Source organism: Jatropha curcas, chromosome 4 (genome assembly GCF_041381405.1).
Source record: "Jatropha curcas cultivar XTBG-Jc1 chromosome 4, XTBG_Jcur_1.0, whole genome shotgun sequence".
In the NCBI taxonomy this organism is placed as follows: domain Eukaryota; kingdom Viridiplantae; phylum Streptophyta; class Magnoliopsida; order Malpighiales; family Euphorbiaceae; genus Jatropha; species Jatropha curcas.
The window spans coordinates 30,676,473-30,692,414 of record NC_143154.1 but is presented as its reverse complement, the minus strand read 5'-3'; the positions used below and the strand labels follow the sequence as shown (position 1 = coordinate 30,692,414).

The 15,942-nt window shown below is 36.1% G+C and overlaps 4 protein-coding genes across 4 annotated transcripts; 2 read left to right on the top strand and 2 right to left on the bottom strand.

The window, feature by feature from the left end:
- Positions 1-128: 128 nt before the first annotated feature.
- On the bottom strand, positions 129-2,984 carry LOC105645834 (tubulin beta-1 chain). Its single transcript, XM_089720130.1, has 3 exons — positions 2,497-2,984; positions 1,670-1,939; positions 129-1,016 (listed from the first exon to the last, which is right to left on the bottom strand). The coding sequence occupies exons 1-3, from the start codon at positions 2,888-2,890 to the stop codon at positions 337-339; spliced, it is 1,344 nt and encodes a 447-aa protein (XP_089576256.1). The 5' UTR covers positions 2,891-2,984; the 3' UTR covers positions 129-336.
- Positions 2,985-5,053: 2,069 nt separating this feature from the next.
- LOC110008589 (tubulin beta-1 chain) lies at positions 5,054-7,695 on the bottom strand. Its single transcript, XM_012231546.4, has 3 exons — positions 7,230-7,695; positions 6,587-6,856; positions 5,054-5,933 (listed from the first exon to the last, which is right to left on the bottom strand). Exons 1-3 carry the CDS (start codon positions 7,621-7,623, stop codon positions 5,254-5,256), a joined length of 1,344 nt encoding a protein of 447 aa, XP_012086936.2. The 5' UTR covers positions 7,624-7,695; the 3' UTR covers positions 5,054-5,253.
- A 1,350-nt stretch (positions 7,696-9,045) lies between these two features.
- LOC105645832 (actin-depolymerizing factor) lies at positions 9,046-10,358 on the top strand. The gene is made up of 3 exons (XM_012231544.4): positions 9,046-9,324; positions 9,431-9,696; positions 9,844-10,358. The coding sequence occupies exons 1-3, from the start codon at positions 9,322-9,324 to the stop codon at positions 9,992-9,994; spliced, it is 420 nt and encodes a 139-aa protein (XP_012086934.1). The 5' UTR covers positions 9,046-9,321; the 3' UTR covers positions 9,995-10,358.
- A 975-nt stretch (positions 10,359-11,333) lies between these two features.
- Positions 11,334-14,546, top strand: LOC105645830 (RNA-binding NOB1-like protein). Its single transcript, XM_012231542.3, has 5 exons — positions 11,334-11,732; positions 11,987-13,115; positions 13,278-13,446; positions 13,920-14,039; positions 14,185-14,546. Exons 1-5 carry the CDS (start codon positions 11,405-11,407, stop codon positions 14,329-14,331), a joined length of 1,893 nt encoding a protein of 630 aa, XP_012086932.1. The 5' UTR covers positions 11,334-11,404; the 3' UTR covers positions 14,332-14,546.
- Positions 14,547-15,942: the final 1,396 nt, after the last annotated feature.

The following is a 15,942-nucleotide window of genomic DNA, read 5'->3' as shown; positions in this document are numbered from 1 at the left end:
AATGTGTTTATATTTATGTACTCAGTTCTGCTGTCATATATTGTATACTATAACTTATGATGAGGCCAATAGTACGAGATTTCGGAGATGACATTGCAGGATTCTGGCAAAGTATAAAGAATAGAGAATTTCCAAGCTAGAAACTCAACAGAAAATCATTAAACCAGTACTTTGTGAATTGTTGATACAATAATCTGAAAGATGCACACAACGGAAACAAGCAATACAACATTGCAGGAAATAACTCCACATACAGTAAACTCTTAGCACCAATATTAGAAAGGGTATAAAAGAAGTAAATCCCAAAATCTAAAAGGAAAGGTTTTTTCCATGTCTCTAGACCTCTTCTTGATATTCTTCTTCATCCTCATACTCATCTCCTTCCTCATCCGCTGTTGCATCCTGGTACTGCTGGTATTCTGACACCAAATCATTCATGTTGCTCTCAGCCTCTGTGAACTCCATTTCGTCCATTCCTTCTCCAGTGTACCAATGCAAGAAAGCTTTCCTGCGGAACATAGCAGTGAACTGCTCACTCACCCTTCTGAACATCTCTTGAATTGATGTGGAGTTGCCAATAAAAGTGGAAGCCATTTTCAAGCCTGTTGGAGGGATGTCACAGACAGTGGACTTGACATTGTTGGGGATCCATTCAACAAAGTACGAAGAGTTCTTGTTTTGGACATTGATCATCTGCTCATCCACTTCCTTTGTGCTCATTTTACCACGGAACATTGCTGATGCTGTCAGATATCTGCCATGGCGAGGATCAGCAGCACACATCATGTTCTTGGCATCCCACATTTGTTGGGTGAGTTCTGGTACCGTGAGGGCACGATACTGCTGAGATCCACGGGATGTGAGAGGTGCAAAGCCAACCATGAAAAAGTGAAGCCTAGGAAACGGAATGAGGTTGACAGCAAGCTTGCGGAGGTCTGAGTTGAGCTGACCAGGGAATCGAAGACAGCATGTAACACCGCTCATGGTGGCTGAAATCAGGTGGTTTAAATCCCCAACTGAAAAAACAAGTTTTGCCAATTAGTTGACATGAAGAATCCATGCATTTGTCCATAGGGGAGGGAGTTTGCATCATTGCATTTTAGTGCAGAGCCAAAAGCACAAAAGAGGAAAGAATATCTCCTAATGAAATTTCTTAAATGTGTTTGTAAACAATGAGTACCGGACAAGCAGCTACTCATGGCTGTTTAAAATGCATACAAGCAAGGATAGAGTTGTTACATAAATTTACTCGGCAACACGTATGCTAATAATCTGATATATTTCTAGGAATAAAGCTCAGGTAATGAAACCCACGTGCAAACGCAGCATTGTTCGTGCGAAGATAATAAGAAAAGAATCTTAAAGCCATGTGACCCAAGCGGCCCACACCTAGAACACAGAAAAGTTTACCACTTTTGCTTTTACCAAGAGAATACAGCTGTTTATTCACACTTACAGATGCATTATTGAATATTGTTGCATCAGAACATTCAATTATCAGTGGCAAACACCCATCAACTCTCATAAACGAACGCACAAACTAAACTAAACTACAAAAAAGCTCATTAATCGGCCATTTTACTTCTTTATTGAACAAATGAAGTACAGATCAAGAACAATTAAAAATATATATATATAAACAAAGAGCAGAAAGAAAGAAAGGACTTACAACTAGGAGTAGTGAGCTTCAAAGTGCGGAAGCAGATATCATAAAGAGCCTCGTTGTCAAGAACCATACACTCATCTGCGTTTTCAACGAGCTGATGAACAGAGAGAGTGGCGTTGTAGGGCTCAACAACAGTATCAGACACCTTTGGAGATGGGAAAACAGAGAATGTAAGCATCATTCGGTCAGGATACTCCTCCCTTATCTTCGAGATCAATAGAGTTCCCATTCCAGACCCGGTGCCGCCTCCCAAGGAGTGGCATACCTGAAACCCTGTAACCAAACAAAAACATTCGAGTAAGAAAAAAAAAAGAAAGCAACCATCGAAATGGAGAGAACTGCATTTATTTTGTTCTTCTGCTCATATTTCAGAGCTTAAACATGTATCAAGCTGGTAGCTCCAGTCAGTATGAACGAACTAGCTTTCAATTTATTAATGATAGGCAAATAAGCATAAAATTTGTGTGTCCGTATGTTTAAGAGAGGGAGAGTAAGAGTACCAGTAACATATTTTCTAGCAAACCTAACAGAGCAAACAGAGAGAAATTTACTGTAAGAAAAAATTTAGTATGCCCTATCTGTCAAATACGGAAGAAAAGCAAACAGAACGACGCTGTACTTTCTCATCCTTTTCCAAAGAAACAAACAAGCGACAGAGTAGACAAAAAACTGACCCATTCAAGTTTCACAAGGAATCAAATATAGCAGGAGAAGGAAAAACAAAAACGCAGCACCAAACACTGCATATAATATTTAAATTAGCCTCCCTCACTTTCCCCAGAAAGAAACAAAGAAAGAAAGAAAATAGAAAACTCAAAAGTCAAAATTACCTTGCAAGCAGTCACAGTTCTCAGCCTCCTTTCTCACAACATCAAGGACGGAGTCAATCAATTCAGCTCCCTCTGTATAATGGCCCTTGGCCCAGTTATTACCAGCACCGGACTGCCCAAACACGAAGTTATCGGGTCTGAATATCTGCCCGCAAGGGCCAGATCTAAGGCTGTCCATCGTGCCCGGTTCCAGATCCATCAGAACGGCCCGAGGCACAAACCGACCGCAGCTCGCCTCGTTGTAGTAGACATTGACCCGCTCCAGCTGGAGATCTGAGTCCCCCTGATACCGACCCGTTGAGTCGATCCCGTGTTCGGCGCAGACTACTTCCCAGAACTTGGCTCCGATTTGGTTTCCGCATTGGCCTCCCTGTATGTGGAGAATTTCCCTCATTTTCTTGTTTTCCTTTCTAGTTCCTTTTTCTGGGTAAAATAATGGGAAATTTTGAGGGAAAGCTTTGGAGCTGGGAGTGGAGTGAAAGGTTGGTGAGAGAGACACTTATAAAGGAAGAGTTGACGGTTTCCGTTGAGGGAGTGACGAACGTTTGGTTTTTAGTGGGAACTTGAAATTTTTGAAATTGGTTTTTATTGCATGCTGGTGAAACTATTTTGAGATACTGCACTTTGACACTTGGCGACGAAATACTGGCCTCAAGATTCATGAATCATAAGTTGCTTGTGATGAAGGTAAGGTGCAATACACAAGAGGAAAGGTTCATTCAGAATAGATAGTGACAAATCCACTTTTGCTAAATTTATGCATAATAAATAGAACGAATTACAGTTTAATTCTTATATTTTAATAAAACTGACAAAACGAAATTTTCTGCTTTGTAAAATTAATTAAATGGTCCCTCTAATTTGAAGATAATTTTTTATTTGAAAAACCTCTCTTTAAGTGTAATTATTTTGCCATGATATTAATAAGACCATGATGATTAGCAAAAAATGGGGAAGAAAAGATTCATTGCCTATGGTATGGTCGCTCGCATTGGAAACTGTCCACTATGAGGGAATCAGAAGACACATGATGGAAGAAGATTTTGTGGTTTTGAAGCAACCTTCTTGTGGCTTAAATACGGTACAAACAGACTCACGGAGATGAAAGGAAACTTGGATTTTACTCATTGATGGCACTTGCTGTAAAAAGTGGCGCCCACCAGGGACAAGATTGTAGAGGATCACCTAACGAAAGCTGTTAAAATGGACAGCTAAGGATGCAAAGAGTTCATCATGCGAGAGCGAGACCAGACTTGACCATTACTCACAACTCACACAAGCACATTCCACCCACTGTTACTAACCACTACCCACCAGGCCACCCTTTTCCTTAATCTAAATTGTACAAGTGTAATTAGATTTTAATAATCATAAGACCATAAGATTATCATATCAAAGAAAATTGATATGAACAAAAATGACTCAAATCTCTTAAATAAGATGGAGGTAGAATATTCGGTAAATAAAAAAATTTCCACCAAAAAGACCTTTTTAAAATATTGAATTATTCTGTAATTTCTCGTATAGTGATGAGTTGTTAATAATTGTAATACGGATAATATTGGGATTTTTGGCCAAACAAAAAGCTGCTATTAATTTCATCAGTGTTTTGCTTCAGTATGGTTGTAATGATTGAACAATCATGAACTATACCTACTTGTTTAAGTGATTTTTACTCAATTATTTGACCAATTTCTCTCATAAAACAAAGGTCATTGATTAATCATTGGATGAAAGAATGTGGTTAATTTTGTGATACCCTTATCCAAAATATGCCTAATGTCAACAGTAGTCTTTCTATAAATATCATAATTAGCCAACCAATCATGATCTATGCATATGTCCAACCAAGTTAAGTTTCTTGTTTTGGTATGGAAGTGACCATATCTACCCAAACTGAAAAAGGGTAAGAGTCATTAATTTTTCACACTCTTCACTGACTGAGTTTAGGCAGTAATTACAAAAATTATCACTCCCTACTTCACTCTACTGTGAGTTTAGAGAGGAATTCAAGCTTTTTATATTTTCACCATCAATGCATATTTGGTTTCTCGAAAATATATTTTATTTTTCCCTACCTAGACTGTGTTATTTGTGCAATGAAGTTAATCTAATATTGTCTCTAGTAAAACAGATAAAGGTACTTAAACAGTTAATCTAATGTTGTCTCTACTAAAACAGTTAAAGCTAATATTAAGGTGCCCATAGTTTCTAGGAATATCCAAGTTGGAAGGATTGAAGCCCGGAAAGGTATAACGTAGTCAGGAAGCAGGAGGTAATGACCCTGGCGATTGTCAAACTAGTTATTGGTCCACTTAACCATTTCTTTTCCGTCAAGCTTGCTATATTGATGACTAAAGTTAAAGACAGACCTAGTCAACCTTTTTATTTATGTCTACTATCATAGATAGGTTACTCTTGCAAGAGCCAATAATAATGCTATTTAATTTTTGTTAGCAGACAAATTATGCATTTAATTTGGATCTAATCAGATTTTAGAAAAAAAAGGCAGTGAAAGCAAAAACCTAACATGACAAGCAGAATTCTGGCACAAGTGTGAAGCAAAGAGAATTTCCCAGTTTGAAACTCAATAGGAAATCATTAAACCAGCACTTTGCGAATTGTTGATACGATTTTCTGAAAGATGCACATCAAGGAAACAAGCAATACAACATTGCTGGAAATAACTCCACATACAGTAAACTCTTAGTACCAATATTAGAAAGGGTATAACAGAAATCCCAATATTCCATGTCTCTAGACCTCTTCTTGATATTCTTCTTCATCCTCATACTCATCTCCTTCCTCATCCGCTGTTGCATCCTGGTACTGCTGGTATTCTGACACCAAATCATTCATGTTGCTCTCAGCCTCTGTGAACTCCATTTCGTCCATTCCTTCTCCAGTGTACCAATGCAAGAAAGCTTTCCTGCGGAACATAGCAGTGAACTGCTCACTCACCCTTCTGAACATCTCTTGAATTGATGTGGAGTTGCCAATAAAAGTGGAAGCCATTTTCAAGCCTGTTGGAGGGATGTCACAGACAGTGGACTTGACATTGTTGGGGATCCATTCAACAAAGTAGGAAGAGTTCTTGTTTTGGACATTGATCATCTGCTCATCCACTTCCTTCGTGCTCATTTTACCACGGAACATTGCTGATGCTGTCAGATATCTGCCATGGCGAGGATCAGCAGCACACATCATGTTCTTGGCATCCCACATTTGTTGGGTCAGTTCTGGTACCGTGAGGGCACGATATTGCTGAGATCCACGGGATGTGAGAGGTGCAAAGCCAACCATGAAAAAGTGAAGCCTAGGAAACGGAATGAGGTTGACAGCAAGCTTGCGGAGGTCTGAGTTGAGCTGACCAGGGAATCGAAGACAGCATGTAACACCGCTCATGGTGGCTGAAATCAGGTGGTTTAAATCCCCAACTGAAAAAACAAGTTTTGCCAATTAGTTGACATGAAGAATCCATGCATTTGTCCATAGGGGAGGGAGTTTGCATCATTGCATTTTAGTGCAGAGCCAAAAGCACAAAAGAGGAAAGAATATCTCCTAATGAAATTTCTTAAATGTGTTTGTAAACAATGAGTACCGGACAAGCAGCTACTCATGGCTGTTTAAAATGCATACAAGCAAGGATAGAGTTGTTACATAAATTTACTCGGCAACACGTATGCTAATAATCTGATATATTTCTAGGAATAAAGCTCAGGTAATGAAACCCACGTGCAAACGCAGCATTGTTCGTGCGAAGATAATAAGAAAATAATCTTAAAGCCATGTGACCCAAGCGGCCCACACCTAGAACACAGAAAAGTTTACCACTTTTGCTTTTACCAAGAGAATACAACTGTTTATTCACACTTACAGATGCATTATTGAATATTGTTGCATCAGAACATTCAATTATCAGTGGCAAACACCCATCAACTCTCATAAACGAACGCACAAACTAAACTAAACTACAAAAAAGCTCATTAATCGGCCATTTTACTTCTTTATTGAACAAATGAAGTACAGATCAAGAACAATTAAAAATATATATATATAAACAAAGAGCAGAAAGAAAGAAAGGACTTACAACTAGGAGTAGTGAGCTTCAAAGTGCGGAAGCAGATATCATAAAGAGCCTCGTTGTCAAGAACCATACACTCATCTGCGTTTTCAACGAGCTGATGAACAGAGAGAGTGGCGTTGTAGGGCTCAACAACAGTATCAGACACCTTTGGAGATGGGAAAACAGAGAATGTAAGCATCATTCGATCAGGATACTCCTCCCTTATCTTTGAGATCAATAGAGTTCCCATTCCAGATCCAGTACCACCGCCCAAGGAATGGCAAACCTGAAACCCTGAAACCAAACAAAAACATTCACAGTGAGAAAGCATGTTTAAGATAAATAAGCAAAGAATCAGAGAGAACTGTATTTATTTGTTCTTCTGCTCATATTTTCTCTTCCTTTCCCACATTTACCCGAGAAACAAACAAGTAGCAAATAGAGTGGACAAGTAAGAAAATGCTTCGATTTATATTCTCTACATTACTCTTGTTTCCCCACCAACCAAACAGACCTCATCGAAGTTTCGCAGAGAATCAAACAGAATAGGAAACCAAAATACCAAAAGCAGCACCAAACACCCCCTAAAACATTTAAATAAGTTGCCCTCACTTTCCCCAGAAACAAACAGAAAAAGAAAATAGAAAACCCTAAAAGTCAAAATTACCTTGCAAGCAGTCACAGTTCTCAGCCTCCTTCCTCACAACATCAAGGACGGAGTCAATCAATTCAGCTCCCTCTGTATAATGCCCCTTGGCCCAGTTATTACCCGCACCGGACTGCCCAAACACGAAGTTATCGGGTCTGAATATCTGCCCGCAAGGGCCAGATCTAAGGCTGTCCATCGTGCCCGGTTCCAGATCCATCAGCACAGCCCGAGGAACAAAACGGCCACAGCTCGCCTCGTTGTAGTAGACATTGACCCGCTCCAGCTGGAGATCCGAGTCCCCCTGATACCGACCTGTCGAGTCGATCCCGTGCTCGGCGCATACTACTTCCCAGAACTTGGCTCCGATCTGGTTTCCGCACTGGCCTCCTTGGACGTGAAGAATTTCCCTCATTCTGTTGTTTTACTCTTTCTGGGGAAAATGACGGAAAATTAAGCTTTGGGGCTAGGAGTGAAGTGAAAGAGTGGTGGTGAGGGGGGATCTTATAGAGGAAGAGCTGACGGTTTCCGTTAAGGGAGTTACGACCGTTTGGTTTCAGTGGGAACTCGAAATTTTTGAAATTGGTTTTCATTGCAGGCTTGTGGCATTACTTTAAGATGCTGCACTTGGACACTTGGCGAGAAAATATTGGCTTAGTGATTACGTGTGTTTTTCTAATAAGATACAAGTGTCGACTTTTACCAAATTTATGAATAATAAAAATAATGAATTATTGTTTAATCCTTATAACTTAATAAAATTTACAAATCAAGATTTATATTTCCATATTAATTAAACGGTGATTTTAATCTTATCATTTAGTTATATAGTCTACTCCTTTCTCCTTTCTTCCGTTCCGTCAAATTTAATAATTTTTTACTTTTTACAAATATTATAAAAATATTATATCACTTCAATTTTTAAAAAATTAAAAATAATTGACTAAGATATCCTTTAATTAATGCACATTGAATTGAAACAATTTTTAGATAAATATGTAGATAAAAGTAAAATTGAAATAAAATAATTGATACTTTTATAATTTTTTAAAAGGGTCATCAAATTTAGTAGAAAGAAAGTAAATAATATTTATAAATTTTGTTAATTACTTTATTTTGTTAAATTACGATAAAACATCGATTTTTAATATAAAAAAATGAGACTTTTAGTTTAGAAAAGAAAATCAATTATCATATTTTATCGGTCATTAATCTTTATCAATAATCACAAAATCATATAATTAGCTAGTGATGCATGTTCACCACAAGGCTAATTATTTTACAAATTAACTAACTATTAGTCTTGGAATGAATATAACATTCAATGGAAGTTGAAAATGTACTTTCTTGAAAAACCTCATATTGGTGTGATGATTAGAAAAAATGGGAAAGAAAAATGACGATTCATCATCCATGAAAATGATGGCTCGCATTGGAACCTATCCGCCATGACGGAATCAGAAGGCACGTGATGGGGGATTTTGTGGTTTCGAAGCAACCGAACTTGTGGGTTCTATACGATAAAAACAGATTCAGAGTCACAGAGATGGGTGGAAACTTGGATTTTACTCATGGATGAACTGGGGGTCGCCCACCAAAATTGCAGATGGTCACACCTAACCCAAAGCTGTTAAAAGATGCAAAGGTTTCATCATTCGAGACCAGACTTATCTATCACTCTCTACTTACCTATATTCCAAGTCAATAATTAATTATCATCTAAAATATTAATTAATTTATTATTATTTTGTCCGTTTATTTTTTAATAAAAAAAAATATTACTTTTGCCTCTATAGTTCACGAAAGACATATGCATGGTCATGACCAAAAATAGACAATTTAATTTAAAACGGACATATATGTATGGCTAAGCATTAGAAGTTCCATAATGTGCAATGAAAACAAGAATTGCGGGCATCGTTCATCTTGTCCACTAAATTCTTTCATTTTCCACCTTCCAAAACTTCCACCATTAGTAGCTCCTAACAACAAGGATCTCTATTCTCTTTTTTATTAATTCTCACCACTCTCTTACCACCATTATTCTTACCTTCCTTCCTCTGCTTTCTTCTTACACATTTCACAACAGGCCCCTCCTTTCTTTTCTGGCAAGATGGTATGTTTTTCCTTCCTACCTTATCTATATTTCATTTTCTTATGAATTTGACTCAAATAATGGAATTAAAGAGATCTACCAACATTTTTTATTTGTTTTGGAATAGGCTAATTCTGCATCTGGAATGGCTGTTCATGATGACTGTAAGCTGAAGTTTCAAGAACTAAAGGCGAAAAGAAGCTACCGGTTTATTGTGTTCAAGATCGAGGAAGGGATTCAACAAGTGACTGTCGAAAAGCTAGGAAAACCTCAACAGAGCTACGAAGATTTTACTGCTAGTTTGCCAGCCAATGAGTGTCGATATGCTGTCTTTGATTTCGATTTCACAACTAATGAGAATGTTCAAAAGAGCAAAATTTTCTTCATTGCATGGTAATATCAAGAAAACACATAACAAATAGTACATGACATACGTAACAGAACTGTATTATGTTATGTCAGGAAAATGTTCGACGTGAACGTATAATTTCAATTGCATTGTTTCTCTTTTAAATAATAATAATTGTTTGGAATTTTCAGGTCTCCTGATACATCAAGGGTGAGAAGTAAAATGCTGTATGCAAGTTCAAAAGACAGATTTAGGAGAGAGCTTGATGGGGTTCAAGTTGAATTGCAAGCAACAGACCCAAGTGAGATGAGCTTTGACATTGTTCAAGGCAGAGCCCATTAAGAACATTATCCTTCAAAAAGTTCAATCTTGATGCTTTGGAGGGGCCTCTCACATTTAATTATTATATATATTACTATGAAGAGCTCACTTAAATTGCTATTAGTAGAATTGAATTTTTAGATTATGATGATGGGTAGGGACTAGCTAAGGGACTATATATATCATCCTTGTCCCACTTGCCAATGTGATTATTTTACTGCCCCTTAATTGGTTTTTACTGCTGGGGTGGATTTCCTTTTTCTTTTTTTTCTTTTTTTTTTTTTTTTTGTAATGCTTTATTTATTTTCCAATAAACAAATAGGATGAATTATGTATTTGTATAGTTATATAATTCATTGGCAATTGACCCAAAAAAATTCCTTAATTTTATTGCATGGGATCATTTTATTTTTTCTGTTTTTTCCCTTTTTAGTAAATAGTTTCTCATATATATTTATTTGAATATTAATAATTTTTCATACTTGGGTTTTATAGAACAATGTTACCAAAGCAACCAAATAGAAATTAATAATTGCTGATTTTATGTGGTGATACTTCCAATTTTAACCCCCCCCCCCCCCCAAAAAAAAAAAAAAAAAAAAAAAAAGGCTTCCAAGCATTCAAGCATGATGATTTTTTAATTGATTTTATGATTAAATGAACTAAGTTCTATTGGCCAAATGTACAATTTCATTGAATTATATAGTAGCTGCTTAAAATGTAAAGTGATATAATTATTTTTATAGAATATTTTTTATTATATATTTTTATTTTTAAAGCGAATATGATATTTTATATTTTAATATGTTATATAAAAATTTTTTATTTAATTTTATAATAATATTTAATAGTTATTTATTATTTTTAAATGGTTGTAAAAATATAAAATATAGAAAATGAAATAAATAACCGATTCAGATTTCTATATCATCAATTTTTTTTTCCAAATGCACGATTCAATTATTGATTACAAACCATGGCATTTTTCTCTTATTTATATTCACTTTAATTGTATTTTTATTAGATGAAATTGATTTTATATTTTAATTATTTATGTATGTTTCTTTGTTTTAAAAAATATTTTTCATATTTTATATTATGAAGTAATTAGGAAAAGTTAATTAAAATATTTTTTTAATTAATGAAAAATTTAAGTGATTTTAAGTAATTAAATTTGTATTTTCAATAATTTATTTTTGAATTTTGACATAATTGTAACCATTAGTTTACCATTTATCAATAACCACTAATATATATATATATATATATATATATATATCAAGGAACAAATGCACGTTTCAAAAATACGACGTCGTTTTACTCCTTCTTATTTGATTAATCTCCCTTGCTAGTTGCTAGGGTTTTATACTCATAAATCATAGGACATACTCGCCTCTTGCTTCGTCTCTTACCGCACACTGAGCCAAAACAATGGAGGCCTCATCGTCTCCATCCTCAACAGCTCCATGTTGGAGCAACATAGTAAAGACTCAGCAGCCACCGCAAAACAAGGAAATTTCAAACACAACAAATCAAATATTGGTTGAGAGCTGCAAGTCTATGAAGGGCATATCAATGGCAGTTATTGATGCTAACGCCGTTATCCAGGGCGGTGAAAAACTCCATGATTTGGCCGACAAGTTCGTTACTGTTCCCGAAGTTCTCGCTGAGATTCGTGACCCCGTTTCGCGCCACCGTCTCTCCTTCATTCCCTTTTCTATCGACTCCATAGAGCCCACACCTGAAGCTCTCAATAAAGGTTCAAACTTTTTTCTGTTTTTATCAAATTTGCATTGTCGTTTTAGTGTATTGCTATTATTGTTAATTTTATTCAGAATTTTATATGATACTATTGGAAGCATTAAACTTATTGATTTCTATTTTATTGCATTTTATAGTTTAATTGAAAAATTTGTGCTTGAAATGATTAGTATTTAGTTGGGGTGGATGCTATATAAAGTTGATCCTCGAAAAGGTAGTGGTTTGGTTACAAATTTGTGTATCATATGGCAGTTATCAAATTTGCAAGAGCAACTGGTGATTTGCAGACTCTGTCAGATGTTGACCTTAAACTTATTGCCTTAACTTACACATTAGAGGCACAGATTCATGGAACTAAACGTGTTAGGGATGCTCCTCCTCCTATACATACAGTTAATGTGAAGAGGCTTCCTGAGAAGGACTTGCCTGGATGGGGTAATAATGTGCCTAATTTGGAGGAGTGGGAAGCGTTGGAACATGAAGGTGGGGATGGATCAAATACTCATTCGCGGATCCTTCCCTTGAAAGAGATGAGCTTGAATGTTGTCCCTGGAGATAATCAATCTGAAAACGGGTCAACGGTTGCTGGAAGTGAAGCACATTCTGAGAACCATGAGAATGTTGAGAACGGTTTAAGGAACTATAGGAGATATCCACCAAAAAAAAGTGAGATAAGCATTGAAGGGAAGATGGTAGCAGATGGCATCGATGCATCTCAAGGGGAATTGGATGATAATGCTGGTGATTGGAGACCCGCTGTCAGTCGAAGTACTCATAGAAGATATCTTAGAAGGAAAGCTAGGCGTGAATATTATGGGGCGTTATCTGAAAAAGATAGTCAGCAAGATCTGGAGAACAATATGGATAACAACAATATTAATGAAACTAATATCCCAGGTTCACTTTTGCATCAAAATTCTGGAACAGTAGATGCTGGAAATGGTATTTCTGAGGAGAGCAAGGTAAAGAATGATAATGAAGATCTCACATCAATCCTACAACAAATGAGACTAGAAGAAGATTCACTGGAGGCTCATCAAGAAGGGGAAGAAGAGAACAACACTTCTGCAGGGCTTGAGATTACTGATTCTGAGGTGATGGAACCTTCTTCTGACAACAATGCAAGTAATGTTCTTGAAGCTTCAGAAGATGATATTGATAATGCAGAATTAGATGACCAAGGGAACTTAACCCAGACCAATGAAACTGTCGATGCATCACATGCAGATGATGATTCTAGTGAGCAGAGCTGGATTCTTAGATCCTTATCAGAGTCTAGTGTAGCTTGTGTAACTAGTGATTTTGCAATGCAGAATGTACTTGTGCAAATGGGATTACGACTGCTGGCACCGGGAGGAATGCAAATCCGCCAGCTGCACAGGTATAAAATTAAAGTTAAGCTTATATGGGTGGTTCATAAGTTAAGGTTTTGTATTCCAAAAACTATTTTTTTTATAAAGTTTTGCTTTCATCCGAAGTAAAATATGATAATAAGAAATTGTCATATTTTATTTGCTTATCTTTAAGATACTTGTACTTTTAGGTGGATATTGAAATGCCATGCATGCTATACTGTTACTGCTGAAATTGGAAGAATTTTCTGTCCGAAGTGTGGAAATGGTGGTACGTTACGAAAGGTAGCTGTTACAGTAGGTGAGAATGGGATAGTATTGGCAGATCGTCGGCCACGGTTCACTCTGCGTGGAACAAAGGTAAGTCTATTTCTAACTAAAAAGATGGGAACAATCTATGAGCAAATAGCAGGAATTTCTACTTATTCTTTGTGTATTGGTTTCGATTTATATTATTACTTGTTTGTAGACCTCTTCTCATGTTTTCCAATTTTTTGCCTTGTCCAATACTATCTTTTACTAGATTATGATGTTTGTTGAGTGAAATTATCCAATTATTGGGCGAGCAATAGTTTTATACTTCAGTCCATTTTACAAAATGTAGAACTCATGAAAGAATGTGCATTTTACATTTACATACTCCTAAATGGATAGAATTGGAGGAAAGTGCATTCCTGTTGATTGGTCGTGGCATTGAAAGCCAATCTGGATAGTCAGTCCACCATGTCTTAATTTTTGCATCATTTGTGTTCTTGGCCATACACATGAATGTGAATACTCTGATTTGTTTTTTCTTTACTGAGCACTTACTCATTAACATTTATTCCATTCAGTTTTCATTACCTTTACCGCAAGGTGGAAGAGATGCCATTGCTAAAAACCTTGTTCTGCGTGAAGATCAACTTCCACAAAAGTTCCTTTACCCCAAGACAAAGAAGAAAGTGAATAAACAGGTTGGCTTCCGTTTTTTTCTTTTTGTGTCTTGTTATCGTCGTTTTGGTCTGTTTTTGCATCACTAGATTTGTTTGCGCTTTTTCCTTTCAAAAAAACATAATTGTGTTTAAACAACTGATGCTGATGTATTTAAAATTAATCCAGGGAGATGATTTCTTTATTCCAGACAATGTCTTCAGCCACCATAATGATAAAAAGGCCCCTTTTCAGCCTCCAATGCGAAAAGCATTAGCAGTTTTCAGTGGAAAGAGGAATCCCAATGACAATCACTACTCGCGTCCTAAGCATTGATGGTAGTTTCTGTAATTTCGTTAATTTTTTCTTGATTGTTTATTATCTCCGTCTGTTGCTTGTGATAGCAATTACATTATAGTAACTTGGGGACCTAAGCCCATGTCTTGTATGTAAGATTGCTGATCAAATGAGCACAATTTTGGTATGGTTGTCTGCCGTCGTTCATGTACTCACTTGTGATATGCAAATGAATAATAGGGAAATTTCTTCAATCTGAAGAAACTCTGAGCCTTCTGCTTTCTTTATTCCGATTCCCTCTTATCGAATCTTTTGTTAATGTGGTGAGGCTGCACGTGAGAGAGAAGATGAAAATGAAAATTTGAGTTCAATGTCACTTTTGTGCAATTGGTTTAACTAAGATAAACTCTCGATGCTTGTAGGACAAAAGAAATTGCAGGGATGGTTCTTGTCTACTGTTTTTGTAAAATCAGGGAAAAAAAAAATTTGAGAGAATTTCTCAAGGGAAATAATTAGCAGCTGCACCAATTATCCAGGTCCAAGCTAAAATAAAATGACTGCAATAAATCATCTTTCACCATCTTCTTTTCCAGGGAGTGGGAGTTGTGACCCTGTGCACTCTTACAAAGTGGAGCTCTACTGTATTGGGCCCTGTAGAAAATTAGCATTAATGCTCTTGAAATATGTAAACTAGTAATACTCTTGAAATATGTAAAATTAACGTCGGAAGCAATTTCCATTATAATTTTGATGGAAGAGCTAATTAAATTTAAACTTTTTATTTATTTGATAATGCTACAATTATTATTGGAGATCAATTTTCTTTTGGACCACCGAACCACATCAAATGTCTGAAATTTGATGCATCATATCCTGACTCATAAGCTTGATAACCGGAGTATCTAAATATATCTCAACTTTTGGAGCGTTAACAGTTTCATGACCCTCGTTAACAATTATCAATCGTGCACAAAATGAATTATATAGTGTGCTCATCTGAGGTCTCGGGTGGAGGACCATATACTTCTCCATCTCATTCTATGTATGTAGCTGAATCTGCCGATCCAGTGAAAATTTTTTGCGGCCACCACCATCCAACTTGCGTGCTGTACTCTGACCCGAATTCAATTTGAAAAATCCAATCTCCGTATCTGCATCCTATACATAAGAGAATAAAAATTGTGTAATATATCAGCCTAAAATACTTTGAAAATGTAAGATTGAAGTTTAAGACAATAGCTTACTAAACAAAGAAGTGTTCCATATATGTTGGTCCACCTTTTGTAGAAAAGATCAGGGAAAGCAAAATCAAGAGGTATATATGCTCTATTAACATAAATCCATTGCATAAAATATTGAAGCACTGACTGTTTCGGGCCTATTATGAGACAAAGTAATAGAAAAATAGTTGTTAATATGGAATAAATACAATTAAAATAATTTAAAGTTATAAGACATAAAACACATAAGGCTTACGTTTGTATATAAAAATAGGCGAGTCCGAGTATCTCCATATACCATAGGATTGACCTAAGAATATCATAACATCACAAGATAAAATGAAATTTACATTTAGAAAAAAGGAATAACAAATAGTTTACTTTCAGTCCACCCAAAAATAAGACTATAAGGACCATTTTGGATTTTAAT